This window comes from Fringilla coelebs (assembly GCF_963513975.1).
Source record: "Fringilla coelebs genome assembly, chromosome: 26".
NCBI classification, from domain to species: Eukaryota; Metazoa; Chordata; class Aves; order Passeriformes; family Fringillidae; genus Fringilla; species Fringilla coelebs.
The window spans coordinates 879,930-905,012 of record NC_140052.1 but is presented as its reverse complement, the minus strand read 5'-3'; the positions used below and the strand labels follow the sequence as shown (position 1 = coordinate 905,012).

The 25,083-nt window shown below is 61.6% G+C and overlaps 2 protein-coding genes across 10 annotated transcripts; one reads left to right on the top strand and one right to left on the bottom strand.

Moving 5' to 3' along the window:
• Window positions 1-735: 735 nt before the first annotated feature.
• ARID5A (AT-rich interaction domain 5A) lies at window positions 736-6,953 on the top strand. 5 transcript variants are annotated; one of them, XR_014616755.1, is made up of 8 exons: window positions 2,113-2,244; window positions 2,475-2,572; window positions 3,457-3,649; window positions 3,757-3,809; window positions 3,917-4,014; window positions 4,126-4,261; window positions 4,402-6,285; window positions 6,372-6,953. XR_014616755.1 is itself a non-coding variant. In XM_084221838.1 (7 exons), the coding sequence occupies exons 2-7, from the start codon at window positions 2,510-2,512 to the stop codon at window positions 5,656-5,658; spliced, it is 1,800 nt and encodes a 599-aa protein (XP_084077964.1). In that variant the 5' UTR covers window positions 736-948; window positions 2,475-2,509; the 3' UTR covers window positions 5,659-6,953. The 5 variants fall into 5 exon arrangements, 2 of the variants coding, with proteins under 2 accessions (XP_084077964.1, XP_084077963.1); XR_014616756.1 differs by having other exon boundaries at window positions 6,337-6,953; XR_014616757.1 differs by having other exon boundaries at window positions 4,402-6,371; window positions 6,424-6,953.
• Window positions 6,954-7,025: 72 nt separating this feature from the next.
• KANSL3 (KAT8 regulatory NSL complex subunit 3) lies at window positions 7,026-23,907 on the bottom strand. Of its 5 annotated transcripts, none has more exons than XM_084221831.1 (21): window positions 23,659-23,907; window positions 22,733-22,903; window positions 22,127-22,217; window positions 21,370-21,555; window positions 21,139-21,270; window positions 20,476-20,592; window positions 20,198-20,299; window positions 20,008-20,079; window positions 19,119-19,193; window positions 18,245-18,402; window positions 17,703-17,766; window positions 17,021-17,221; window positions 16,450-16,603; window positions 15,084-15,161; window positions 13,333-13,518; window positions 11,878-11,956; window positions 10,971-11,119; window positions 10,373-10,485; window positions 9,462-9,681; window positions 9,169-9,293; window positions 7,026-7,220 (listed from the first exon to the last, which is right to left on the bottom strand). In XM_084221831.1, exons 1-21 carry the CDS (start codon window positions 23,889-23,891, stop codon window positions 7,218-7,220), a joined length of 2,709 nt encoding a protein of 902 aa, XP_084077957.1. In that variant the 5' UTR covers window positions 23,892-23,907; the 3' UTR covers window positions 7,026-7,217. The 5 variants fall into 5 exon arrangements, with proteins under 5 accessions (XP_084077957.1, XP_084077958.1, XP_084077960.1 ...); XM_084221832.1 differs by having other exon boundaries at window positions 13,333-13,512; XM_084221834.1 differs by lacking the exon at window positions 13,333-13,518.
• Between the last annotated feature and the right edge of the window lie 1,176 nt (window positions 23,908-25,083).

Sequence of the window (25,083 nt, the reverse complement as noted above, 5' to 3'; positions counted from 1 at the left end):
TTTATTCCTGAAACCCGAGCTGTTCCTAAAAGTCCTTTATTTATTCCTGAAACCCGAGCTGTTCCTAAAAGTCCCGTTTATTCCGGAAATCCGAGCTGTTCCTAAAATCCCTTTATTTATTCCCGAAATCCCCTCCATCCCCGCGCCGATGGAGCTGGGAAGACTGGACCGGGAGCGAGGGGAAACTGAGGCAGGGCCACCCCTTCCCGCAGCTCCGGACATCCCAGCAAGGACAAAAACCGGGAATAAAACCCCGAGTGGAGCTTTTTGCTGCTTTATTTCACCGATTCTCGCTAAATCCCGCATTTATCGCGGGGAGGGCGGGGAAGGGGGGGGTCGGTGGCACCCGCGGCTCCTTCGCCCCCTTCCCACCCCGGGAGGGGCGACAGGAGCCCGGTGCCCCTCCCGACTTCCCCCCGCTGCTGCTTTTTCGGGTTTTTTGGCCCAAAATGAGTCACCGGGGGATTTTTTTTCTTTTTCTCTCATTTTTCGGGACTCTCTCACCAGTCGAAGCGGGGGGGGATTCTCGAGGGGCTGAGCCCCGACTGTCCCCGCCGTGTGAGCGGCTCCGGTGCCGCGGGACGGGGATTGGCAATCCCGGGACAAAGGACAAGGGACAGCGTCCCCGGAATGCCGGGGAGCCCCGGGAAGGGAGCGGGACCGCGACCCCGGAGCGTCCCGCCGTGTCCCCGCCCTCGGGGCGGCTCCGCCGCGGGGAGCGGCGCTTTGGGGCCGGGAAAGTCCGGCCCAGTCATTCGGGGCGCGGGGGGAGAAGCCCCAAAAGCGCGTCCGTTCCGGTAAGGAAAGAGTCAATGGCTGCGGCTCGCCCCGCTCCGGCTCGCACACGCCACTTCCCCGAGCGGGGCTGACTCATCCCGGGCTCGGTCCCGCTCCGCGACACCCGCGCTCCGCTCCGGCCGCCCCGGAGCGCTGCCCGAGCCTCCGCCGGTGAGTCCGGGGGTCCCGGGGGGCTGCAGGGTCCCGGGGCCCGCCCCGAGCCGCGCGTCCCCCGCGCCCGCCGCGTCCCGAGCGGGACCCGCCGGGAACCCCGAAATGCCGAACGCACCGGGAGCCCCGCGGGGGTCCCGGAGCCGCGGCCGCCCCCGGGGGTCCCCGGCCCCTCCGCAGCCCCCCGGGGATGTCGGGGGGGGTTTGGCAAAAGCGGCGGCGCGGGATGGGGAAGGGAGGATGACTTCAGCCCATTACTCAGCCGCCGTCACGGCCTGGCAGCGCTCCCGCGCTATTCCGGGCCGTGACGCTCCAGCCCCGCCAGTTTGGGCCTAAACCGGCGGGGTTTGGGTGATCCGGGGAGGAGGAGCGGCCCCGGGGGCTGAGGAGCGGGCCGGGAGTCGGGATGAGTTCGGAAAGCGGCGCCGCCGAAGCGCCCGGGATTAGTGCTGTGATAATGATTGTTGTTAGCTCATTAAGGGTGTAGCTGGAGCCCGGTGCCGCCCCCAGCCCGGTACCGGCGGGTCGGGGGTGATGGCACCGGCGGGTCGGGGGTTGCGGGGGATGTTGGCACCGGCGGGGCTCGTTCAGTCCCGAACCGGCCGCATTTTGCCCCAAAAGCCGCGGCGGTTTCCTGCGCTCGGAGCGCCGCCGGGAAGGGAGGAAATCGCGTCAGCGGTGCCGGGAACCGAACCGGGGCGGCGGGGGCGGGACACGGCGGGGACACCGGTACCTGCACACACAGGGGAGGGACACTGGCACCTGATAAACACCTGCGCGCGTGTGGGTGCGTGTGTGTGTGTGTGGGACATCTGTACCCGCACACACGGGTGTGTGTGGCACCTGTACCTGCCGCACACCTGTACCTGCACACACACGTGCCCACCTGCGCACACCTGGCACCTCTGTGCCCGTGTAAACACCTGGGCACCCGCGCGTGCCCCGCACAGGCGCACAGACCCTTCCCCGCACACACCTGAGCTCAGGTGCGCTCACCCACAGCCGTGCGCGCCGCCGCTTCAGGACTACAACTCCCGGCGTGCCCCTCGCGGTGGGCGGGGACAGACAGGGCGGCTGCCCAATAGGAGAAGGGGCGTGTTGGCTCCAGCCAATGGGCAGCGAAGGGGCGTAGTGGCCCCGCCCACCGGGCGCGCCCCTCGGTCACGTGGCGCGGGCGCGGCCGGTGAGCGCGAGCGGGACCGGGGGCACCGGAGGGGCTCGGGCGGGACCGGGGGGCGTGGGGAGCACCTGGGGACCCCCTCGGGACCCCCTCTGCCCGCCCCGCTCCTTCCCCAGGTTGGCATCGCCGCTTTTCGCCGTTTTCCCGGGGTTTTTCCTCAAAAACATGGGAGGGATTTGGGGGTGGCGAGCCCGGAACGGGGGGCGCAGGGGAGAGGCACGGACGGAGCAGCCTCGGGCCGGTTCCGGTGCCCGACGGGCAACCCCAAATCCCCCCGATTGCCCCGTCATTTTATGGGAGCAGCGGCAATTCGGGGTCTCACCCTCTCCCTTTTTTTCCCTCCCAGGTCCCGTCCCCAACCCACGGGCAGCGATTTCCCCCATGGAGAAGGACCAAGAGCCGCAAGGAGACCCCCGGGACGCCCCCAGCCCCGCCCAGCCCGCCGTGAGTGCACCCCGGGGGTTTTTGGGGGATGCTGAACGCCCCAAAATTCGGGGGAGAGAGGGAGGAGCGCGAGCAGCGCTTTGGCCGCCAGTGGAAGTGAGGATGAGGCAGAGAAATGTGAAATTCCCAGCTTTGGGTGAGGGGCGAGGGGCGCAATGAACCGAAAATGGCATTTTTGGGGGGAGAAGTGAGCGGTCCCATAGGAACAGGATCGTTTTTGTCATTATTTTTTATCCTCGTGAGGAAAAGGGGTTCGGATTTTGTGGCGCTCGAGCTTTTCCCTCCCCCCAGCAGCTTTTTATTTCACACACACACAAAAAAAAAACAAACCCAAAAAAGAAAAAAAGGAAAGCTTTGAACTCTTTCAGCCGTTAAAATCCGGTGTCTGTCACAAGCCGTAAAATGAATAGAAAGGAAAAAAAAAAAAAAAGGAAAAAAAAAAAGACTGAAAAAAATAGAAAAGGACGGACTTGGGAGCCGAGCAGCTTCTTTGCCCAAAAATAGCAACAAGTTTTATAACTCCGGAAAATGTAGAACAAACAAACGAGGAACATTTTTAGCTGAGAAAGGCGGCGGCGGCGGCGCGGGGGGGTCTGAATTTCGGAATTTCTGCCCGTCTGTTTTCCTGGAAGCCGCTCCTCGTGTTCTCACCCGCATCCAGCGCTTTGACCAACTTGGCCACCGGCCCGGGGCTGCCGGGGAACGGCCCCGGAGCTTCGGGGAACGGGTCCGGAGCTCCCCGGGGAACGGCCCCGAGCTCCCCGGGGGACACGGAGCTGCCCGAACGCCGCCGGGATCGGGTCCGGAGCTCCCCCGGCTGCGGGGAACGGGCGTGCGGGTGAAGGGGCCGCGGCTCCCCCAAAACTCAGCCCCGTGTCCCGCAGGACGCGCCGGGGATCGGGGATGGCGCCGAGAGGGACAAGGCGGTGGGAGAAGGTGGGGACAAGGACAAGGAGGAGAAGGACGAGGAGGACAAGGACAAGGAGGAGGAGGAGGCTTTCCTCGTCAGCCTCTACAAGTTCATGAAGGAGCGGCACACGCCCATCGAGAGGATCCCACACCTCGGCTTCAAGCAGAGTATGTCCCCCAGCCGGGGACAGGGACAGGGACAGGGACAGGGGGGTGGCCGTGCTCCGCTCCCGTGTCCTCCTGACCCTCAGCATCTCCCTTTTAATTATTCCCAGTTAACCTCTGGAAGATCTACAAGGCCGTGGAAAAGCTGGGAGCCTACGAGCTGGTGAGTAGCGGCCGTGGAGCCGGGGTGTCCCCGGGGTGCCAGGCTGTCCCCGGGGTGCCGGGGCTCACTCTGTCCCTCTGTCCTTCTGTCCCTCCCTCCCCCCGCAGGTGACAGGCCGCCGGCTCTGGAAGAACGTCTACGACGAGCTCGGGGGCAGCCCCGGCAGCACCAGCGCGGCCACCTGCACCCGGCGCCACTACGAGAGGTGGGACCGGACCGGGCCGGGCCGGGCCGGGCCGGGCTGGGGGGGCTGTCCCGCCGCCTGCCTCAGTTGCCCCCGGCGCGGCGCTCACCGCGCTCCCCGCTCGCTCCGCAGGCTCGTCCTTCCCTACGTGCGGCACCTCAAGGGCGAGGAGGACAAACCGCTGCCCCCCAGCAAACCCCGGCGGCAGTACAAGGTCTCCAAGGACGACAAGAGCAAGAGGGCCAGGAAGGAGAAGGGCCGCGAGCAGGTGCGCGGCCCCTCCGAAGGCCGGAACCCGCCCGGCGCCGGGCAGGGACGGACGGGCCGGCCGGGGAATGAGAGCGGGGGGTGGGAGCCGAGACCCCAGCCCGGGATGCGGCACCCACGGCCCGACCCCTCCGCTCGCAGGTGGTTCCGGACAAGGCGCGGCCGGAGGCGGCCACGGAGGACGCGGCGGAGCGGAGCCGCGGGACAGACGGACGCTCCAGCCCGGCCATCCCGGCCATGCCGGCCCCCAGCCCCTCGGGGAGGTGTCCCAGCCCCTGCAGGAGCCACAGCGAGACCTACAAGCGCCTCTTCTCCAGCTTCTACTCCAAAGGGAACCACCCCATCATGTCCCCGCTGGCCAAGAAGAAGCTGCTGGCGCAGGTGAGCAAGGCCGAGTCCTTGCACTGCCACAAGCGCCACTGCCCCGAGGGCCGCCGGGCACCGAGCGACAGCGGCCCCGAGCAGCCCGGGCTGCCCGGCCCTGGTCCGGCTGAGCAGAGGAGCCCGGAGCCCTGGGGAGCTCCGGACAGAGCTCCGAGCGTGGCGAGCGAGGCGGGCCCGGCCCGCAGCGCATCCCCGGCGGGCAGAGACAGCCAGGGCTGCCCGCAGGACGGGGGCGCGGCCCCCGCGGTCTTTACCGGCTACTTCCACGCCTACCGCAGCGAGGGCCCGCAGCCCGGCGGCTGTCCCCCGCTCTGGGGCTACTTCTCCAACCTGAAGGATTTTTTGGAGCCGCCCTCCGCTTTCCCGGCGCGGCCCGAGGAGCCCGAGCAGCCCCCGGAGCTGCGGAGCCCGGCGGGGCGGCCGTGGGAGGGCCGGGCCGCCGCCGTCCAGGCCTGCTGGGTGCCCCCCGGGGCCGCCTTCGGCCCCGCCGCGCCCCAGGCCGGCCACGGCCGCCACGAGGAGGAGGAGGAAGATGATGACGACGATGAGGAGGAGGACGAGGAGCCCTTCGGCCCCGCTGCCAAGGGACGCGCCGCGTCCCCCTTGGCCAAGGAGGGCAGGGACAGGCGGAGCCGCTCGCCGGGCGGGCACCGAGTGCTGGCCAAGCCCAAGGCCGTGGTGGCCACCCCGGCTTTCACCGCGCCGCTGCCGCCGGACGCTTTCAAGGGAGCCGCGCTGCACTTCCCGGGCAGCTTCGGGAGCCCCCTGGAGCACCTGAGAACGCAGGGCGTGCCGGTGGCCCCGGCGCTCTCCGTGAGCCCCTTGGTGATCCCGGCCTTCCCCAGCCCTTTGGTGGTGGCCTCCGAGCTGTGCCGCCCGCTGGCCGCCGGCCGCTTGCCCGCGTCCTACGGGAGCTCGCCGCGGCCCCGGCTGTACCCGGCGGCTCCGTGGCACGGGCAGCGCTCCTGCAGCTCCCCGCACGTCCCGGCCTTCCCGCACCACGCCAGGCCCTAGCGCTGCCATGGCGGGGGCAGCGAGGGGACAATCCGGACTGGGCAGCTTTGATTGCCCATCTCAGAGCTGTTCGCAGCCGGCGGTGGCTCCGCTGGGGGCGCCCCACGGTTCTCTCTATTTTCTATATATCCACACACAAATCTATAAAAAAGGGAGCAAAAGCGGTGCTGGAGGTCTCTGTTCCTGCCAGGTTGTTCCCATCCCTGAGCCCCCGCGGCCGGATTTGGGGTTTGGGTCACTCCATCAGAGGTGGAAAGGGAACAATCCTGCCTGGCTGCTCCCGAGCTGGCAGTTTGGGGTGTCCGTGGTTCCTGGGATCAGAGCAGGGCTTGGGGGGATCCTCTCCCTGAACCCAGAGCCATGAGGCTGAGAACTCATCTGTGGGGAGGGAAGGAAGAGCTCTTCCACCTCAGTTTGGGGGGAATGGCAGTAATTCCATGGAGCAGCCTCGAGTCCAGCTGGGAACCAGCTCAGCAACAGTTCCAGGTCCTTTGTGCCTTCAGGTCCCTTTTTTGCCTCCAGAATCCTTTTTGCCTCTGGGTACTTTTTTCCCTCCAGGTCCTTTTTTACCCCGAGATGATTTTTGCCTCCGGGTCCTTTTTGTCTGCAGGTCGTTTTTGCTTCCAGGTCCTTTGTGCCTCCCAAGTCCTTTTTGCCTCGGGTCCTTTTTGACTCCAGGTCCCTTTTGCCTCCAGGATCCTTTTTGACTCCAGGTCCCTTTTGCCTCCAGAATCCTTTTTGACTCCAGGTCCCTTTTGCCTCCAGGTGACTTTTGCCCCCAGCAGCTCCACCTGAGCCATTCCAGACCAAGCCAAGGCTCTGTGGGAGCTCCAGGCCTCACTCTCCCCACCTGCAGGGACAGCAGGCAGGGCACAGGGACGGTGGCACCTCCTTGTCCCCAGGGTTGTGACAGCTCCGGGGGGAGCAGGAGCTGTGAGGGATCACAGAATTCATGGACAGGCCAAGTTTGGGGACAGCACTTGGGAAGAAGCTGGATTTTGGGAGAGGTTATTCCTCCAGAGGGTGCTGGGCGCTGGCCAAGCTCAGATTTTGGGTGTCTGTGCAGGGCCAGGGGCTGGACTGATGATCCCAGTGGGTCCCTTGGCACTCAGGAGATCCCAGGATTCTCTGATTATTCCAGGGAGCTGCCCAGTGTGGATCCTTCCCTGCTCTGTCCCTCCATCCTTCAGCACTCACAAAATCCACCCCAAATAAAAGCCACCCCTGGAATGGCCACAGTCACAAACTCAGTCCAAAGGCACAACAAAATAATAAAAAAAAAACCATTACAAAAAGGATTATTTTTATTAAACAGCAACAAACCCCAAAAAACACCCCCACTTTCCCACCCTCCAGGAATTCTGGGGGTCCCCACAGCCCCCAAGACAGCGTGGCTGCTGCTGGCCAGCCCCACAAAGTGTCCCCAAAGTGTCCTGGAGGTGCCTTGCAGGACAGGTGCCACCGTGGGGTGCCCAGGCTGGCACAGGGCAGCCTCAGCAATGCCACACCCAGCCAGTGCTGCCAGCCTGGCCTCCCACACCACAGGGGCTCCGTGGTGGTCACTGTGGACAAGGGGACAGGGTCAGAGCTCTGGGGACATCCTGCCCCCCCCTGGGCTGCAGAACTGCCCCCCTGAGCCTGGTTCATCCCCCAACACTGGCACAGCCCAAGCAGGGCAACCATGATGCCCAAACTGGCACAGCTCCACTGCCAGAGCACCCAGACCCCAGATCCAGCACCCAAACTGGCACAGCTCCACTGCCAGAGCACCCAGACCCCAGATCCAGCACCCAAACTGGCACAGCTCCACTGCCAGGCCATCCAGACCCCAGGATCCAGCACCCAAACTGGCACAGCTCCACTGCCAGAGCACCCAGATCCCAGATCCAGCACCCAAACTGGCACAGCTCCACTGCCAGGGCACCCAGATCCAGCACCCAAACTGCAACTGCTCCATTCCCAGAGCCCCAGGAAGGGTTTCCCTGCTCAGATACCCAGGATCCAGCACCCAAACTGGCACAGCTCCACTGCCAGAGCACCCAGATCCAGCACCCAAACTGGGACTGCTCCACTCCCAGATCCCCAGGAAGGCTTTCCCTGCTCAGGTCCCCCAGGAAGTTCCTCTCTCCCGACAGTTTCTCCCCCCTCGGGTCCCTCCCCAGCCAGGCCCCTCAGGGCAGCCCTGGAGGCTCCCTGGCAGCACCCAAGGCCAGGCTGGACAGGGCTTGGAGCACCCAGGGTAGGGGAAGGTGTCCCTGGGGGGACTGGATGGGCTCCAAAGTCCCTTCCAGGATGCTGAGACCTTTCCCAGCTCAGGCCTGCCCTGACTGCACAGGCTGTGACTAAAACCTGTGTCCCTGGCAGGGGAAGAGTTCAGGATGGGAAAGGAATTCCTCCCTCCAAGGGCTGGGAGCTCTTCTCACACCATCCTCACCCAAACCAGCCCCAGCTGCAGCCTTGGAGAACCTCCACAGGACACAGAGGTGTGGCTGTCCCCACACTGCAGGGGACAGACACCCCACAAGGCCCAAGTTTAGCGAGAAGATAAACCCAGTTTTACTCAGATTCTCATCTCCCAGCCACACAAACCCTCAGGTTTCTCCTCACCCTGCTCCCAGGGGAGATCCCTGTGATGCCCACGGGGGATGCCGAGGGAAGTGCCCACCCCAAAGCACAGCTCAACCCCAAATTTAAATCCCAGCTTGCTGCAGAGCCCTCAGCTGGAATTGCAGGGGGAATCTCAGCCCTGGCTGCTGCTGAGGCCTTTGGGGAAGGTTACGTAACCCCGCTGATGTCAGGGCTAAAATTAGGAACAAACCCTCATTTCCTGTCAGAGCTGCTTTCAGTTTGCTTTGGAGCAGCCCTGGCACGGTTTGAGCCCAGCCTTGAACACACAAGCTCAGCATTGTAAAGGAAAGTCAGGATCCAAAAAATTAACCCCTTCCTGGATGGCCTCAGCCTGGAGACCAGGTCCAGCCCTGTTCCTCTGTGTCCAGAGAGTTTCAAGGTGACAGGGACACCAAGGGCAGCACAGCAGCTCTGAGGGGGATTGAAAAGCACCAAAGCTGCCTCTGACACAGAATTTCAGACCTGTCCCCACTGACCTGAAGGGCACCAGCTCTGGGCTGCAAGCTCTGAGCTCAGTGAGTGCAAGAAAATCAGAAAGGTCGAGGGAAGAAAATCCCAAAATCCTGAGATTTAGCCAGGACTCTGCCTGGGAACTCCTGGACATGATGGGTGCACGGTCAGGTCTGAGGCAGCATGAGCCAAACCCCCCTGGGACAGTGGGAGGTGCCCCTGCCGTGGTGGGGTGGCACTGGCCAGGATTTGAGGTCCCTTCCAGCCCAAACCATCGCACAATTCCATGGCATCAAGGACAATCAAACCTGAACAGACACAGTGACAACTCCCTGGCTCCTGTCACCCCCTCCTCACACCCCAGAGATGGAACAGCCACACCTGGCAGGGCCAGGAGCTGCCCAGGTGAGCGAGGAGAGGCGTCCCCCTTACCTGAGGGCCCTGGGGCTGCTCCTCCAGCTGGGGCTGAGCTGTGCCCAGCCCTGCCTGGCTCAGGGTGCCCACGCGGCCGGGCTGTCCCCGCAGTGTCACCGTGATGGTGGCCGGGGCCTTGAGGCCTGCAGAGCACACAGAAATGTCCCTGAGACACAGGGATGGTGAAGGCCACCTCCAAATGGGGCTCAGAGGGACCTCTCGGGAAGCACCAGCCCACAGAGCAGGAGGAGCTTTGGGAAAAGAGCTCCAGACACTGACAGCACCTCCCTCCCTCTCTCTCTCTCACTCACCTGCAGCCTGGTTGGAGATGTGGGCCAGCCCTGGCAGGCTGCTGGCCAGCTTGGCCAGCCCCCCGTTGCTCAGCAGCTGGTGGATGGCCGTGGGCTTGCCGCTGGCCGAGGCCCCCAGGGCCAGCGAGGTGGCCACGGGGATGGTGCGCACCACGGCGCCCGTGTCCGTGCTGATGGCAGCCAGGCTCTGCAGGGCCCCGGGAGCCTTCAGCGCCGAGCTCTGCAAGGAAGGGGCAGCCCTGAGCTCCTGCAGGGCCGGGGGGCAGCCCTGAGCTCCTGCAGGCCCGGGCTAAGCTGAGCTTTGCAAGGACGGGGCAGCCCTGAGCTCCTGCAGGGCTGGGCTAAGCTGAGCTTTGCAAGGACAGCACAGCCCTGAGCTCCTGCAGGGCCGGGCTAAGCTGAGCTCTGCAAGGACAGCACAGCCCTGAGCTCCTGCAGGGCTGGGCTAAGCTGAGCTCTGCAAGGATAGGGCAGCCCTGAGCTCCTGCAGGGCCAGGCCAGGTTGGGGATGGCCACTCCTCCCTCCAGCAGAGCCTTTGGGGTTCGCACGCTTCTCTCTGGCCATGGGCAGGGCTGGTCCTGGTGGATTTGTCCCTCCCAGCCTGGAACTCTGAGTGGCTCAAAGTGGAACCCTAAGAGGTCCCAGCGTGGCTTTTCCCAGGGAATGATCACTGATCCCTCCTGGAACTCTGAGTGGCTCAAAGTGGGACCCTGAGAGGTGCCAGCATGGCTTTTCCCACTGATCCCTCCCAATCTGTTCTCCAGCTCAGCAGTTTGGGGCTGCCTGCACAGAAACAGCTCCTCACAGAGCCCTTTCAGGAGCGCCCAGAGCCCAGCCCTGGTCTCCCACCCAGGCTCCCTCTGCTCCCCAAAGCCTCCCCTGCCCCGTGGGGTCTCCAGGGGCTGCTCACCTGCACAGGTGAGCCGGCGGCGGCCGCGCTGGGGGCCAGGCTGGAGGCCTTGGTGCCCATGTCCTGCAGGCTGAAGCTCAGCCCCTGGAGCAGGCTGCTGGCAGAGGCTGCTCCTGAAAACCCAGGGAAGGACAAGGTCAGCCTGGGAGGGGTCACCAGCACCAAACTCTGGGGCTGGCCTGGGGCTACAGAGCTGTTACTCAACCTGAGGGCACTGGGGACCCTCCCACAGCTCCTTTATGGGATCAGGGAATGTCCTGAGTGGGAAGGGACCCACTGAGATCATCCAATCCAGCCCTGGGACCCTGCACAGAAATCCAAAGGCTCCCGGAGCTCCAGCAGCCTCGGGGCTGTGCCCATTCCCTGGGCAGTGCCCAGCACCCTCTGGGGACAGAACCTTGCCCAAAACCCACCCCAAACCCCCCTGGCCCGGCTCCATTTCCCTGCTGAGCCACAGAGGGGTGGCTGTGGAGCGCAGCAGGATTTGGGGTTTTGCTGTTTTACGCACAAACGCCACAATCCCCACCAGCCCCACCTCAGCCAGGCCAGGGAGGGCGAGGAGAGGCTCCCCCACACCCTGTGGGCTCTCCCCTGGTACCTGGCAGGGCAGTGGCAGGCTGGGCTGGCAGGCCGTGGCTGCTGCTGGCCACCAGCCGGCTCTGCAGGGCGTGGAAGGCGCTGGGGGCGGAGCTGCTGGGGATCCCGGGCTGAGCCGGGCTCAGCGAGGCCTCTGCGCTTGAGCTCAGCCTAAAAGGGAAGGGAGAGACCCCGGTGAGGGCTGGGACAGAGCTGGCACTGCCCTGACAGCCAGGGCTGAGGGACGTGGGAGCTGAGCTGCACAAGCACAGCAGGGCTGGGAAAAACCCCAAAAAGCATCAATCCCAAGAGAAGCTTTGGCAGCAGCAAAATCCATGGATTTCCAAACTGGGAGAAAATTTGGTGGCTGTGTTCACCTCCCATGGTCACCCTGCCCCAAAGGCACCGAGCCTGCAGGGCACTGTCCCTGCCTAAACCCCGCTTTTTTTAACTTAAAATTTAATTGTATTAAAAAAATATATTTTATTTATTTACTTAAACCCAGCTCTTCTTCCTCTCCTCTCCCAGTTGTCAGAATCCTGGGATGGTTTGGGTTGGAAAGGGCCTCAAAGCCCTTTGCCACCAGCAGGGACACCTCCTCCTGTCCAACAGTGCTCAGCTCATGCCCTTCACAGGCTGCCTTGAGGCTCCTATGCCCTGTCCTTGCAACAAAAATGTTCTTTTTATTGCAAAGGTGCCAGAAGGGAAGGATTAAAGGCAGAATTTCTGCCAAAGCCACCACAAAGACAGAGATAAACAAACCTGAGGTTGGGAAACCAGAGCAGACACAGCCACAGCACCTCCACTCCTGCCATTCCCAGGCCCCAGTGGAGTATCCAGGAGCTCCAGAGCCTCCCCCACGCCAGAAAATTCCACGTGCAGGAGAGAAAGACCCCCCAAAATTCCCAAATTCCCAAATTCCAACTCACTTGGGGGTGGAGAGCAGCCCTGAGAGCTCCTTGGTGCTGGACACGGCCTGGCCCAGGGGCAGCGGCTTCCCGGAGACAACTGCAAAACAAAAAGGACAAAGCTCAGCTCCTGTCCCCCACAAACCCTCTGGGATCCCCCTTTTTCCAAGTACCCATCCAGCTCCCAGAGCATCTTCTGCAGGAATCCCAGACTGGGAGGAGCAAAATCCAGTTAGAACACACAAAATATGGAACTCCAGAGGCAGGAGGGAAGGAGTCGCCTCCCGAAATCCCTGAGGAACCTCAGGCCCCTGCCACCAAATGCAAATCTCTCTCCTAAAGGTTCTCTCCACTCATCCCCTCCTGTTCCATGCATGGATTGCTGGCATCTGGGAGATTTTGTAAAGATTCTTGCTTCAAGACATTTTACAAAATACACAGGGATGCGACAAGCACGGAATTTGTGAATTTGTTTATTGCAGCACTGGGGGATACAACTGCATTCCTTCCTTGTGCATTCCTCCTGGCAAAGAGGCAATTCTTGTTTGGGTTCATGTTTACTTCTGCAACTCATTTCCTTTCTGTGGAAAGAAGTAAAGTTTGGAAAATTAAAAATAAAATTTAAAAAAATTGCTTCTGGAAAGCAGAGGTTTTCAAAGCTGCCAAAAGATCAAGTGAAACCTTCCAGAAGGATGTGGATTTGTGTCTTGTGGCAGGAAGATGGAGCCCACCAGCTTTTCCTGGGCATTTTCCAGGTGCAGAGGCAGGGTGGGAGCTGGGATTTGCTGGGATGTGAATCCCAGGGGTGCCTGCCACACTTCAGCCTCCAGGGGATCAGCAGAGCGGGCAGCTCAGCTGGCTGGGGGATCTGGAGGGCACAGAACTCTTCCAGAGGGAGCAACTTCACCACCATCCCTCAGGCAGCAGCGAGGTCCAGGCAAGAGGAACGTGGAGAGAGGGGTCCAGCAGGACCAGCAGCACCAGAACCTGATCCCAGCAGCACCAGAAGGACCACAACCTGGCTCCAAACAAGCCCAGCAGGACCAGCACCCTGCTCCCAACGGCACCAGTAGCACCAGCACCCTGCTCCCAACAGCACCAGTATCCATCCTGCTCCCAGTAGCACCAGCACCCTGCTCCCAGAAGTACCAGTATCCACCCTACTCCCAGCAGCAGCTCCAGGCCTCCACAGGAAGGTGTCTGACCAGAGGGAGGTGCAGGATCCCCTCCCAGCTCCAAGCTGTTTCTCAGGAGTGTGGAATTCCAAGGCTGTGGAAAAATGGCTCCTGCCAAGGCCCCCCCCAGCCTCTCACACCTGGAGTCTCCACCTTTCCCTGCAGCTAAATCCTCCAAAAAGCAGGGTTAAGGAAAAAGCAGAGCTCAGGAAAAACCGGGACTAAGGAAAACCAGGACTAACAAAGCACAGCTCCCTCCCCACCAGGCCCTGCCAGGAGCCACAGCCAGGTCCCAACTCACTTTCAGCCTGGGTGCTCAGGGCTGCTCCAGTGCCCGTGGCATCTCCGTGGGAGACAATGGTCACCTTGATTTTGGCTCGTTTGGAGGCTTTGGTGCACGGGGTCGGGCTGGGGCTCTGCTGCCTCTTCAGCTGCACTCTCACATCATCTTTGTCAGCCCCCTCCGAGTGCTCGGAGGCCACTGGAACTGGGGGACACAGAAGGGGCTTTTGGAGTGCCCAGGGTGGCTCGGGGTGCCAGGAGGGGAACACAGCTCGCTCCGTGCCAGCCTGCCCAGCTCCGTGCGCAGGAACCCGCTGAGAGCCCAGAGCCGGACGAGCTGCCAGGGCTGCCCTGGCTCTGCACGGCTGCCACAGCTCCACAGGGGCATTTTCACCCCAAAATCCTGGAGTCAGCTCCTCCAGCAGCCCTGCTGGCCAGGTGAGGGGACAAGGTGAGGGCTTGCAGGCACAGAGGGTCAGAGCTCAGCCCAGCTGCTGCTCCAGCACAGGCACAGGATCCCCCAGCTCTCCTCCAGGAGCTGGGCAGGGTTTGAGAGGCACCAAGCAAAGCAGAGGAGGTGCTGCAGCAAAGCCAAGCCCCCAAAACTGCACACTGCAAGGGCCTGGGGCAGAAACCCCGCAGCTGAGAGCTCCCTGCCCCAAGCACAAGCTCCCTGAGGCCAGGGTGACCCCAAAAAGCACAGAGGACCCCCAAGTGCAGCCCAGGGACATGGCCATGAGCTGCCACACCCTGCCAAGCCACATCTGCCACCACTGGGGTACAGTCCCCCTGCCCCAGCCTGGAATGCTGAGAATTCCCAACATTCCCAGGTTCCCAAAGCATCCAGGAGAGCCCTGCAGGCCCCACAGCCCCAGCCCAGGGCCAGCAGCCAGGCAGGACAGCGAGTGGCACATGCATGGCACCAGGTGACCCTCAGAGCACGGGCAGGCAGGGACCCTGCTGTGTCCCTCTGTGTCCCCTGGGAGGTGTTTGGGAGGTTCCCAAAGCCATCCCTGAGCCATCAGAGCCTTCCCAGAGCCATCCCTGATCCATCAGGGCCTTCCCAAAGCCATTCCTGATCCATCAGAGCCTTCCCAGAGCCATCCCTGATCCATCAGAGCCTTCCCAGAGCCATCCCTGATCCATCAGGGCCTTCCCAAAGCCATTCCTGATCCATCAGAGCCTTCCCAGAGCCATCCCTGATCCATCAGAGCCTTCCCAGAGCCATCTTGATCCATCACTACTTTCCCAAAGCCATCCCTGTCCCTCACTTTCTGCTCTTCCCTAATCCCTCAGGCCAAGCTGTGCTGCTGTGTGTCCACCCCTGGCTGTCCCTCGTTCCTGTCCCTTGTGTTCCCAGGTGTGTCACACTGGTATCCACACCCCCAGCACAGGAAAGGGTTAAACACCAAGCTCCAGTCCCTCAGAACAATCCAGACTCCAGCCTTTATCCATGGGGAGCAGGAGGAGCTCAGCAAAGCCTGAGATTTATCCATGGGGGGCAGGAGGAGCTCAGCAAAGCCTGAGATTTATCCACGGGGGGCAGGAGGAGCTCAGCAAAGCCTGAGATCTCTGCTGGCAAAGAGGGCCTTGGGCTGGAGCTCCAAACAGCAGAGAAGCACAAAGCAGGGGACGAGGGGACACGCCAGGGACACGCTGGGGACACAGCCCCAGAGAAAGGGGAAGAGGAGGATGATGGAGGAAGGCAGCAGAGACAGAGAGAAGGAGGGAGACAGGCAGAGAGCCAGCGAGGAGTGAGGAGATACTCACCAAAGAGACATGAGGAGGTGCCAGGAGGAAGAGCTTTCCTCACCAGCATGTTTTGTTTCAGAAAAGCAGCAAACTGAGCTGAAATGAATCAGAGAGAATCACAGAATCACAGCCTGGCTCTGCAGGGGACAGGGGCTCTGGGGCACAGCTGTGACACTGAGAGAGGACACTGGAGCAGGCAGAGCTCTGCACAAGATGGATCCAGCCACAGGAGCACAGCCTGGGATGGCTCATTCCCAACAGAGAGCCTGCCACAGCCAGTGGGACAGAGCTGAGAGGAGAGCAGGGCTGAGCTGAGCTGGGCTGGGCTGGGCTGGACCAAGGGCCTGAGAGCAGCTGGGAGATGGGAGCCAGCAGTGTCCTGAGCAGCTCCAAGAGCATTCCCAAGAAAACCAGGCACCAGGAATCACCACAGCATTCCTGAGAGAACCAGGCACTGGGAATCACCTCAACATTCCTGAGAGAACCAGGCACTGGGAATCACCTCAACATTCCTGAGAGAACCAGGCACTGGGAATCACCTCAACATTCCTGAGAGAACCAGGCACTGGGAATCACCTCAGCATTCCCAACAGGACCAGGCACCAGGACACAGCTCCACCACAGAGCCTCCTCCTGCCTCCCTCAGGAACACAACCCTTCAGTCCCTGGGCTGAGGAATGAAGGCAGATCCAAGCTCCAGCTTCCACCTGGAGCCCATCCCCAAGCCAGGAGGGATGTGCAGGGTCACTGCTGCAGGTGACACCCACCTGCCTGTCCAGGTGTGTCCTGAGCACAGCAAGGAGAGAAGGGAGGATGCAGAGCCATCCCCCAGGTGCTGCTGGAATTTGCCAGGAGGAATCTTCAGCCACAAAAGCACTCCCTGAACTCCCCAGAGCTCACCAGAACCACAGACAAAGTTTTTAACCAGCCTCTAACAGGACACCAAACCCCACAGCTCAAGCTGGATCATTCTCCACAGCAGGTTTTCCACAGGATGGTCCTGGAATTCCCCAAATCCCAGTTTCCACCTCAATCCAACAGCCTCAACCATCTCCTGAGCACCTTCAGTGTCTTCCCAGGCAGCCCTGAAGGAGACACCAGCCCAGGGTGTCCCAAAAGTATCAGAGCACAGCTACAGGATCAGCCAGAGAGAAAATCCTTCCCAGCCCCAGCAGCAGCACAGCTCCACAAGCTGCAGAAACACCATTTCCAACCCAGCCCCACCCCTCCAGGGCAGTGCCAGGCGCTGAGCTGCACAGAAAGCTGCCACGGGGAGCTTGGAATTCAACACAGGACAAAGAAAATAAAAACCTACACAGGTCCAGAAAGAGAGAAAACCCAAAACTGCAGCTGCTGGAAGGGTGGGGAAGCTGCAGGGAATTACCTTGTGCCTGCTTGTGGGTCAGGACAGCCTCAGGCCTCGGCACCTGCCTCCTCTGCAGCTGCGTGGGGCCCACCTGGCTGGGCTTGGGCAGGGACAGGGCGGCCACCTTGGTCTTGGGGCTGGACGTGGGGCTGCTGGACACGCTGGACAGGTCCTGCTGGGACAGAGGGACACTCAGCCCACGGCTGCCTGAGGCAGCCCTGGCCCTGAGCACTCATTCCCCTCACCGTGAGAATCCTGGGACTTTTAAGGCTGGAGAGACCTTCGAGACCATCAAGTGCCATTGTCAACAGCAGGGTCACCACCAAGCCCTGTCCCCCAGAGCCACATCCAGCCGTGTTTTGAACATCCCAGGGGTGGTGACTCCAGCAGCCTGTTCCAAAGCTTTACAACCCTTCCCATGAGATCATTGTCCCAAATCTCTCATCTAAACCTCCCCTGAGGCCACATCCCCCCGGGTACCCTCTCACCTCCCTCTCCCAACGCTCAGCACAAATTTGGGAGATTCTGGTGGCACAAAACCCCCTCTCTGCACACCCCCAGCTGGAATTAGGCTGGGAAGAGCCCCCACCTCGGAGCCTGAGGGTGAGGCTGGCACTTTGGCTGCAGGGGAGGCAGGTCTGCTGCTCCTCTCGGGCAGCTCGAAGGACAGGTCCCTCCTGCTGCACTCACGGGGCTTCTTCTTCCTCTCAGCATCCAGGTCACGGGGCTCAGAGCCCGAGTGGCTCTCGGCCCGGGTCAGCACCCCTGTCAGGAAGTCTGCAATCTCATCCTGGAAATTTTGGGAGAAACAGTGGGATTCAGTGCTGGGCAGGTCTCTGAGCAATGGATCTGCACAGCTCAAAGCAAGGAAATGAAGCATTCCCAAGGGGATGCAGGGGTAAGGCTCTGTGGGTTTGGTATTCTGCAGGAAATCCCCAAAGCAGGGGTAAGGCTCTGTGGGTTTGGTATTCTGCAGAAAATCCCCAAAGCCTCACAGACAGAATGCACATTTCTCAGTGAAGCTCACAAAGCACTGATTTAGGACTTGTGGGGAGAAACCACAGTGGTTTCTCCCAAAATGCTGCTGTAGCCCCAAGCAGATGTGTTGGGACACTCAGGAAACTGCTCAGGTTAAGGGGTACCCCCAGGGATCTCACACCTCCCTTCCACACCCCCCCTCAGGAGAAGATTCCCTCCAACCCAACCCATCCCTGCTGTAACCTGGGACACTCCAGCACTGACTCCTTCCTTTTCCTGATCCCTGTGGGTACCTGGATGCACCTGTCCACCATGCTCTGGGTAAGGCCTTCTGACTTCTTTTTGGCTTTGCTTATCCTAGGAGAAAAAAAAGAACCAAAACAGGTGGAAATCCACACTTTTCCACGAGCACACTCCCATCATTCTTCGCCTGATGAGGACAAAGATCTTTTCTGCAACTCCTCAAAGCATTTTGCAAAGCCAACCTGACATTTCAGAGCTCTGCCTTCACACCCAATGTCAGCTGAGGATTTCTTTCTTTCCTCTCTTTTATGGATTTTCACTGCTAGAGATCCAACTCCTGTGATGGTCCAAAACCTCCTCTGTGCTACTGGGTGCAGCCCTAAACCGAGCTCAGCCCTAAACCAGGCCCAGCTCTAGGTCAGGCCCATTCCCATACAGGTTTTTCCTGCAGTTTTTCTCAATACACACAAATCTGGAGTATTTCCATGCAATTCCCACCTCGTCCCCACACCAGATTTGGGGTTGGCATCCCCATCCCCCAGGTGCTGCCCACAATTCCCAGGAAGACAGAACCCAGCTGGCAAAGCCTCACCTGAGGTTGTCATCTGCTCCTCCCACCACCACCAAGCTGTTGTCCGCCCGGATCTTCTCCCGGAAATCCTCCATGGCTTCTACGTTGCACTGCAGCGAGTTCTGCCCGATGACGAAGAGCACCGGGGTCTTCATCTCCAGGAGGGGATCATCCACATCCTGCAACAGGGCAGGGATGGAGCTGCAACCCCAGGATGGGGCTGAGGAGGTCCCAGGGCTGAGGCCCAATGGGGTTTACTGAGGCCAGAGGGAAACTCTGCTTGAGCTGCAGCGTGCTCCAGAAAATGGAGCCATTCCAATGGAATTCCACTGGCCCTGGAAGGAGCCACCTCCCAACGTGGCTGTGTCCATCACCAACCCCTATCCAGTCACACCCAAAAGGGACAAACCTGGGCTCTGTGGAGATGACACAGAAAGTGAGGGACACAGGACAGGGATAAGGGAGCCAGGATAGGGGTAATGGAGGCAGGATAGGGATAATGGAGCCAGGACAGGGATAACGAGGGACACAGGACACGGAAAATGAGGGACACAGGACAGGGATGGTGGAGCCAGGCCATGAATAACAAGGAATACAGGACACGGATAATGAGGGACACAGGTCATGGATAATGAGGGATGATCCAGGTTCTCAGGAAGGAGCTCCAAAACCCCACCACAGCAGAGACAAGCCAAGAGCACTCCTCACATCAGCCATGGATCAAGAATCCCACCAGGGTTGCTACAGTCCCTCTTCTGAGAGCGACAGCTGCTCCAAACAACAGTCACACCCACATTCCCTCAAAAATCAGCCTTGGATTTCCAGGAACCTTTCCACAAAACAACCCAGGGAGATTTAAAGCAGAGCTCTTTAAGCAGCTCCATCTGTTCCTTACCCCCCTGGGGCCGTCCACAGTGAGCAGGGGGAAGCCAAGGCACACGACAGCAGTGACGTATTCCATCACAGAAACCTGGGCAGGGAGAGAGCAGTCAGCATTCCCAGAGCCCAGCAGGGACATATCCCATCAGTCAGCATTCCCAGAGCCCAGCAGTGACACATTCCATCCCAGGTCAGCATTCCCAGAGCCCAGCACATCCCAGGAATGAAGGCTGCTTTGCCAGGCTCCTGCCAGGCACAGAAAGACCTTAAGAGCAACACCTTGGTAATTAACACAGTGATTAAATGACTCAAATTGCAAAGGGCCCACGACACAGAGGTCAAAGCCAGGCCCTGGAATGAGCACAGGGACAGAGAGAGCCCCAGCAGTCACTGAAATCCAGCTCTGAGCTGAAGCTGCCAAGAGGCTCTCCATCACAGAACCCTGGAATGGTTTGGGAAGGACTTTGGAGCCCATCCCATCCCACCCCTGCCATGGCAGGGACACCTTCCACTGTCCCAAGGCGCTCCAACCTGGCCTGGAACACTTCCAGCCACAGCTCCTCTGGGAATTCCAGCCCAGCCCCTCCCCACCCTCCCAGCCAGAATTCCTTCCCAATATCCTATTTAAATCTCCCCTTTCCTAGTGGGAAGCCATTCCCTGTGTCCTGTGCCTCCATCCCCTGTCCCCAGTCCCTCTTCAGCTCTCTGGGAGCCCCTTCAGGCCCTGGAATGTGCTGGAAGCTCTCTCTGGATCCTTCCTTTCTCCAGGTGACCATTCCCAGCTCTCCCAGCCCAGCTCCAGAGGCTCCAGCCCTGGAGCAGCTCCGTGGCTTCCTCTGAACCTACTCTAACAGATCCACACCCCTCCTGTGCCCCCCAATGACACAGAGCACTGGGGCACTCACGTGACAGGCCACCAAAGCACCCGTGTTCCACCCGATTAGGATGATCTGCTTGTGAGAGAAGTGATTGTGGATCTGTGGGACACAAAACAAAGCTGGAGAGTTAGGACAGACACTGGGACAATGCCCAGGGTGGCACAGCTCCCCTGGGCACAGGGCAGGGGGCAAAAGGGAACCTCCTGCTGTCCCTCACCTCGGCCACCTTGCCCCTGACGGCGCCAATCATGTGCTCCAGGCACTGCAGCACCCCCACCCCGCTGCCGTTGTTCAGCAGGGACGTGGCGATGGGGATCACCTGTGAGGGAAAGGGGACATCAGCGACAGCCAGCAGGGCTGGGGACAACAGCAGGAACCCCACAGAGGCAGCCTCACTAAGGCAGCCCACAGAGGCAGCCCCCCAGATCCAGCCCCACAGAGGAACCCCACAGATGCAGCCCCACAGAGGAACCCCACAGATCCAGCCCCACAGACCTTTCCCAGGCAGGAGAGCTGGGACTGCCAGAAGCGGTGCCGTCGGGACGTGGGGAACAGGGAGTTGGCGGGGCCGGAGGAAGCGATGAGGATCAGGGGGGATCCGGGCAGTTTGCTCTGCAAAGTCCAACAGGAGCCGTGTCAGAGACAGCAGCGCTCCCAGGAAAGGCTTCCCTGCCCCAGGAGGAAGAGGGAAGGATCTTGCACAGCTCTTTAATTGTCTTCCCAAGCCAAAGCTCTCTCAGGATACCCAGGAAAATTTCTCCAACAGAAGGGACTCTCCTTTCTGAGGGACAGCTCCAATCTCTGCTCCCTGAGACAGGGACAGGACCCAGGGGACAGCTGGAGTTGGGCCAGAGCAGGCTCAGGGTGGGTTTTGGGAAAGGTTCTCCCCAGAGGGTGCTGGGCACTGCCCAGGGAATGGGCATGGCCCCAAGGCTGCCGGAGCTCTGGGAGCCTTTGGATTTTGGGGTGTCTGTTCAGGGCTCCCAGGGTGGAATTTTGGGGTATCTGTGCAGGGCCAGGACTGATGATCCTGGTGGGTCCCTGCCATTCACGGAGCAGGTCTAAATGAGGGGCAGAAGAGCCCAGGGAGAGGACAGAGGCAGAGGATGGGGAGACTGAAGCTGCCACGGGACCCCCACACCCCCCAGGGGCACTCACTGGTTTATTATGGGACAGGACACCCACTGCTGGGTCCCAGGGTCTCTTGAGCAGCAGGGACAGCGCCTCAGCCCCTGCTGCTCCCGTCTTGGCCGTGGAGGAGAGCAGCATCCTGTCGATCAGGGCAGGGATCTGCAAGCAGAGGCCAGTGAGAAAACACACCCAAACCACAGGACAACAATTCCAGCCTCTGCCAGCTGTGACAGCCAAGCCTCCCCCTGCTTTCATCACCTTTCCCTTCAGCGTCTGCAGAGCGTCCAGGTACGCAGCCAGCACGGGCAGGCTCAGGGTCTCCACCAGGGTGGTGTGGAGCCACTGGATGAGTTTGGTGTCCCAGTTGACGCTGGCCAGGGCCTGGCGCACCCTGCGGGCACATTTATCCACAGCAATCCTCCTCAGCACGGGCTCATTGCAGGCCTGGAAGCAGGAATTCCCAAAAAACAGATCAGGGGAAGGAAAGACAGAGCACAGCACTGCAGCCCCAATCCCTAGAGAACTGTCAGTGTGGGCTTCCCAAACATCTGGAGCGAGGACAACACCTGTCTGAGGAGGAGGAGACTGAGGGGAGCCCTCAGAGCAATCCAAAACTTCCAAGGGGAAGCTCTGATCCCTGTGACAGGACCCAGGGAATGGCTGGAGCTGGGCCAGACCAGGCTCAGGCTGAAGTCTAGGAAAGGTTCTGTCCCCAGAGGGTGCTGGGCACTGCCCAGGGAACAGGCACTGCCCCAAGGCTGCTGGAGCTCCAGGAGCCTTTGGATTCTGGGGTGTTCATGCAGGGCTGCCAGGGTGGGATTTTGGGGTGTCTGTGCAGGACTCCCAGAGGTTACACTGATGATCCATGGGGGTCCCTTCCAGCCCAGGACATTCTATGATCCCACAAAAACCACAAAGCCCAGAGCTGCCTGCTCCTCAAGGCTACCCCAGGCCCACAATTCCCGCGCTGACCACCCCAGGTTTTGTGGCAAGGCCGGAGCCCAGCCCCTCTCACCCCTTCGTTGGCCAGGCGGGCCAGCCTGTCCGACTGCAGCGCTTTGTGGATCTTGTTGAACAGCTTGTTCTGGGCCATGGTCCAGCCCGTCCTGCAGGGATGGACACAGTGGGGTCACCCACAAAACCACCAAACCATTCCTGCTTCCTAGCCTGAATTCCCATTCCCTGGAATTCCCAGCTTGGATCCACTTTTTCTGGAATTCCCAGCCCAGATTCCCTGGCCTTCCCTGCCATTCCCAGACCAGACTCACTGCCATTCCCACCTATTGATGTGCTCCTCCCAGCCCATATTCCCTGCCATTCCCAGCTTGGATTCCATAGTATTTCCAGCCCATATTCCCTGCTGTTCCCTGCCATTCCCAGCCTGGATTCCATGCCATTCCCAGCCCATATTCCCATTCCTAATCCATATCCCCTGCCATTCCCAGCCCATATTCCCATTCCCAGCCCATATTCCCACCTGTTGATGTGCTCCTCCCAGCCCATATTCCCATTCCCAGCCCATATTCCCATTCCCAGCCCATATTCCCACTTGTTGATGTGCTCCTCCCAGCCCATATTCCCATTCCCAGCCCATATTCCCATTCCCAGCCCGGATTCCCACCTGTTGACGTGCTCCTCCCAGTCGTCGGGCGGCGGGGGCGCGTCGGCGTCGGTGCGGGCGAACATGACGTGCCGCTCGCACTCGTTCATCACACTCCGAGCCTTCTGGTTGTCATACAGCGGCACCGGCGTCGGCGTCACCGTCTCCACGTCAATGGGGACATCGGCCTCCCTGCCACCCACACCAGGGTCAGGGCAAGGATGGGGCACCCTGGGCTCCGCCGTGCTTGGGGATGGGAGATTTGGGGCATCCAGGGGGTTTGGGCAGCGCTCCCAGGGATGAACAGGGTGGGATTGACCCAGGGACCTCAGTACTCCTGGGCCACCAAACCAAGCACCTTGGACATCGCAAACTGAGACGTCTGGGCCCCCAAACCAAACCTATCCTGGACCCCCAAACCGATCTCCCTGAAGCCCCAAACCAAGCATCCTGGACCATTAAACTTAGAGCCCAAAACTGAGACCCCTGGAGTCCCAAACTGAGACTGCTAAAGCTCACAAATGACGGCCCCTGGACCCCCAAACCATGGTGCCTGTACACCTCAAACTGAGACCTCAGGACACCCCAAACCAAGACTCCTCACCGCCCCCCCAACCCATCAGGGCCCCCAGTTTCCCCCTCACAACTGCCCCACTCGCCCTTACGAGCACCCCCAGCCCCACAGGCCCTCCCAACTCCTCCTTCACAGCCCCTCCCCACCCCTCAGGACCCCTGCAGACCCACAGGGCCTCTTCCTTTCCCCTCAAAGCCCCTTAGCCCTACAGGAGACCCCCCAATTTCCCCCTCAGCCCCACAGAACCCTCTCCTTTCCCCTCACAGCCCTACAGGACCCCCTACTTTCCCCTCACAGGCCTCTCAGCCCCACAGGACCCCCCCAGTTCCCCCCCTCCACCCCCTGCCATCCCCTCCGCCGCTCGGGCTCTCACGGGGCGCTGCCGAGGTGCCTCCGCGGGGTGAGGAAGAGGAGCCGGGCGGGCCGGGCGGCGCTGGCGTCGGGGTGCGCGCTCCAGGGCTTGGCGTAGCTGTGGTCGAGGCACACCAAGTCCAGCTCCCGCTCGTGCGCCGACAGCTGCAGCAGCAGCGATGTGCCCATCCTGCGGGCCGACCACTGCAACTCGCGCTCCCTGTCGCGATCGCGGTCGCCGGCGCGCTGCGACATGGCGGGAGCCCCGCCCCCTTCGCCCTCCCCTCACGGCGCCGCCGCCGCCGCCCGCCCCTCAGCGCGCGTGCGCGGGGCGCGCTCCCGCCTCTCCGGCCTCCCCTCAGCGCGCGTGCGCGGGGCGCGCTCCCGCCTCTCCGGCCTCCCCTCAGCGCGCGCGCTCCCGCCTCTCCGGCCTCCCCTCAGCGCGCGCGCTCCCGCCTCTCCGGCCTCCCCTCAGGGCGCGCGCTCCCGCGGGACCGGGGAATGTCCCTGTGGGAAGGGACCGGTGAGGGCCGGGAATGTCCATGGGATGTCCCCAGGAATGTCCCCGCGGGAAGGGACACTCCAGGCTCATCCAGGCCCCGCACAGGACACTGCGCCGTCCGGCGGGGTCACGGAGCGTCCCGCGTGGGGACACGGAGACGCCGTTACCGGTGAAAGGGCGGCCCGCGCGACAGTCCCCGCGCCGCCACCCGCCGTTGGCGCTCGGACACGGCGAGCCAACCGCCGTGCTGCTGGCCAGGGGGCTGGTGGCACCTGGGGCTGGCACTGCGGTGGCAGCCCCTCGGTGACCAACCCGCCGCCCGGTGGCCGAACCTCGGGGGTGGCACATTGGTGGCACCCCCTCGGTGACAAACCTGCAGTCATTACCGGTGACAGCGCCTCGGGGGTCGCCCATTGGTGGCACCCCCGTGGTGACAAACCTGCAGCCATCCCCGGTGACAGCGCCTCGGGGGTGTCCCGTTGGTGGCACCCCCTGGTGACAGCTCCGTCCCCGGTGCCAGCGCTCCGTGGCCATGCTGCGGTGCCACGTTGTCGCCGTCCACATTCCCGGGGCCACCGGCTTCGGTCCCGGTGTCCTGCTGTCCGTCTGCTTCCGAGGTACGGTGGGGTTGGGGACCCCGCGGGGTGTGGGACACGCCGTGGCACCGGCCACGCAGCAAGAGCCACGCTCGCTGCCCGTTCATGTGGCCAGTGCCCCATGTCCCCATCCTGAGGTGCCACCACCCCTCCTGTCCTACACAGGTGTCCCCAGGAGAACCCAGGTGGTGCCCGAGGAGCGCAGCCTCACCTGGAATGAGGTGAGGTGGCCCCGGGGTGACCCGTGGTGGCACAGGGACGTGGGGTCACCCCCTGAGCCATGTCACCCCCCTCAGGAGCTGGTGTGGCCGCTGGACACGTGTCCCCTGAGTGCCACAGACACGCTGGG

Bases quoted from the DNA above. Each gene is read 5' to 3' on its own strand.
- ARID5A (XM_084221838.1), top strand. From the start codon at position 2,510: ATGGAGAAGGACCAAGAGCCGCAAGGAGACCCCCGGGACGCCCCCAGC. The intron at 2,573-3,456 runs GTGAGTGCACCC...CGTGTCCCGCAG, and splicing joins CCAGCCCCGCCCAGCCCGCC to GACGCGCCGGGGATCGGGGA. The intron at 3,810-3,916 runs GTGAGTAGCGGC...CTCCCCCCGCAG, and splicing joins AGCTGGGAGCCTACGAGCTG to GTGACAGGCCGCCGGCTCTG.
- KANSL3 (XM_084221831.1), bottom strand. From the start codon at position 23,891: ATGTCGCAGCGCGCCGGCGACCGCGATCGCGACAGGGAGCGCGAGTTG. The intron at 21,556-22,126 runs GTGAGAGGGGCT...TCCTGCTTCCAG, and splicing joins CCCGCCTGGCCAACGAAGGG to GCCTGCAATGAGCCCGTGCT. The intron at 20,300-20,475 runs GTCTGTGGGGCT...TTTCCCTCACAG, and splicing joins AGCTCTCCTGCCTGGGAAAG to GTGATCCCCATCGCCACGTC.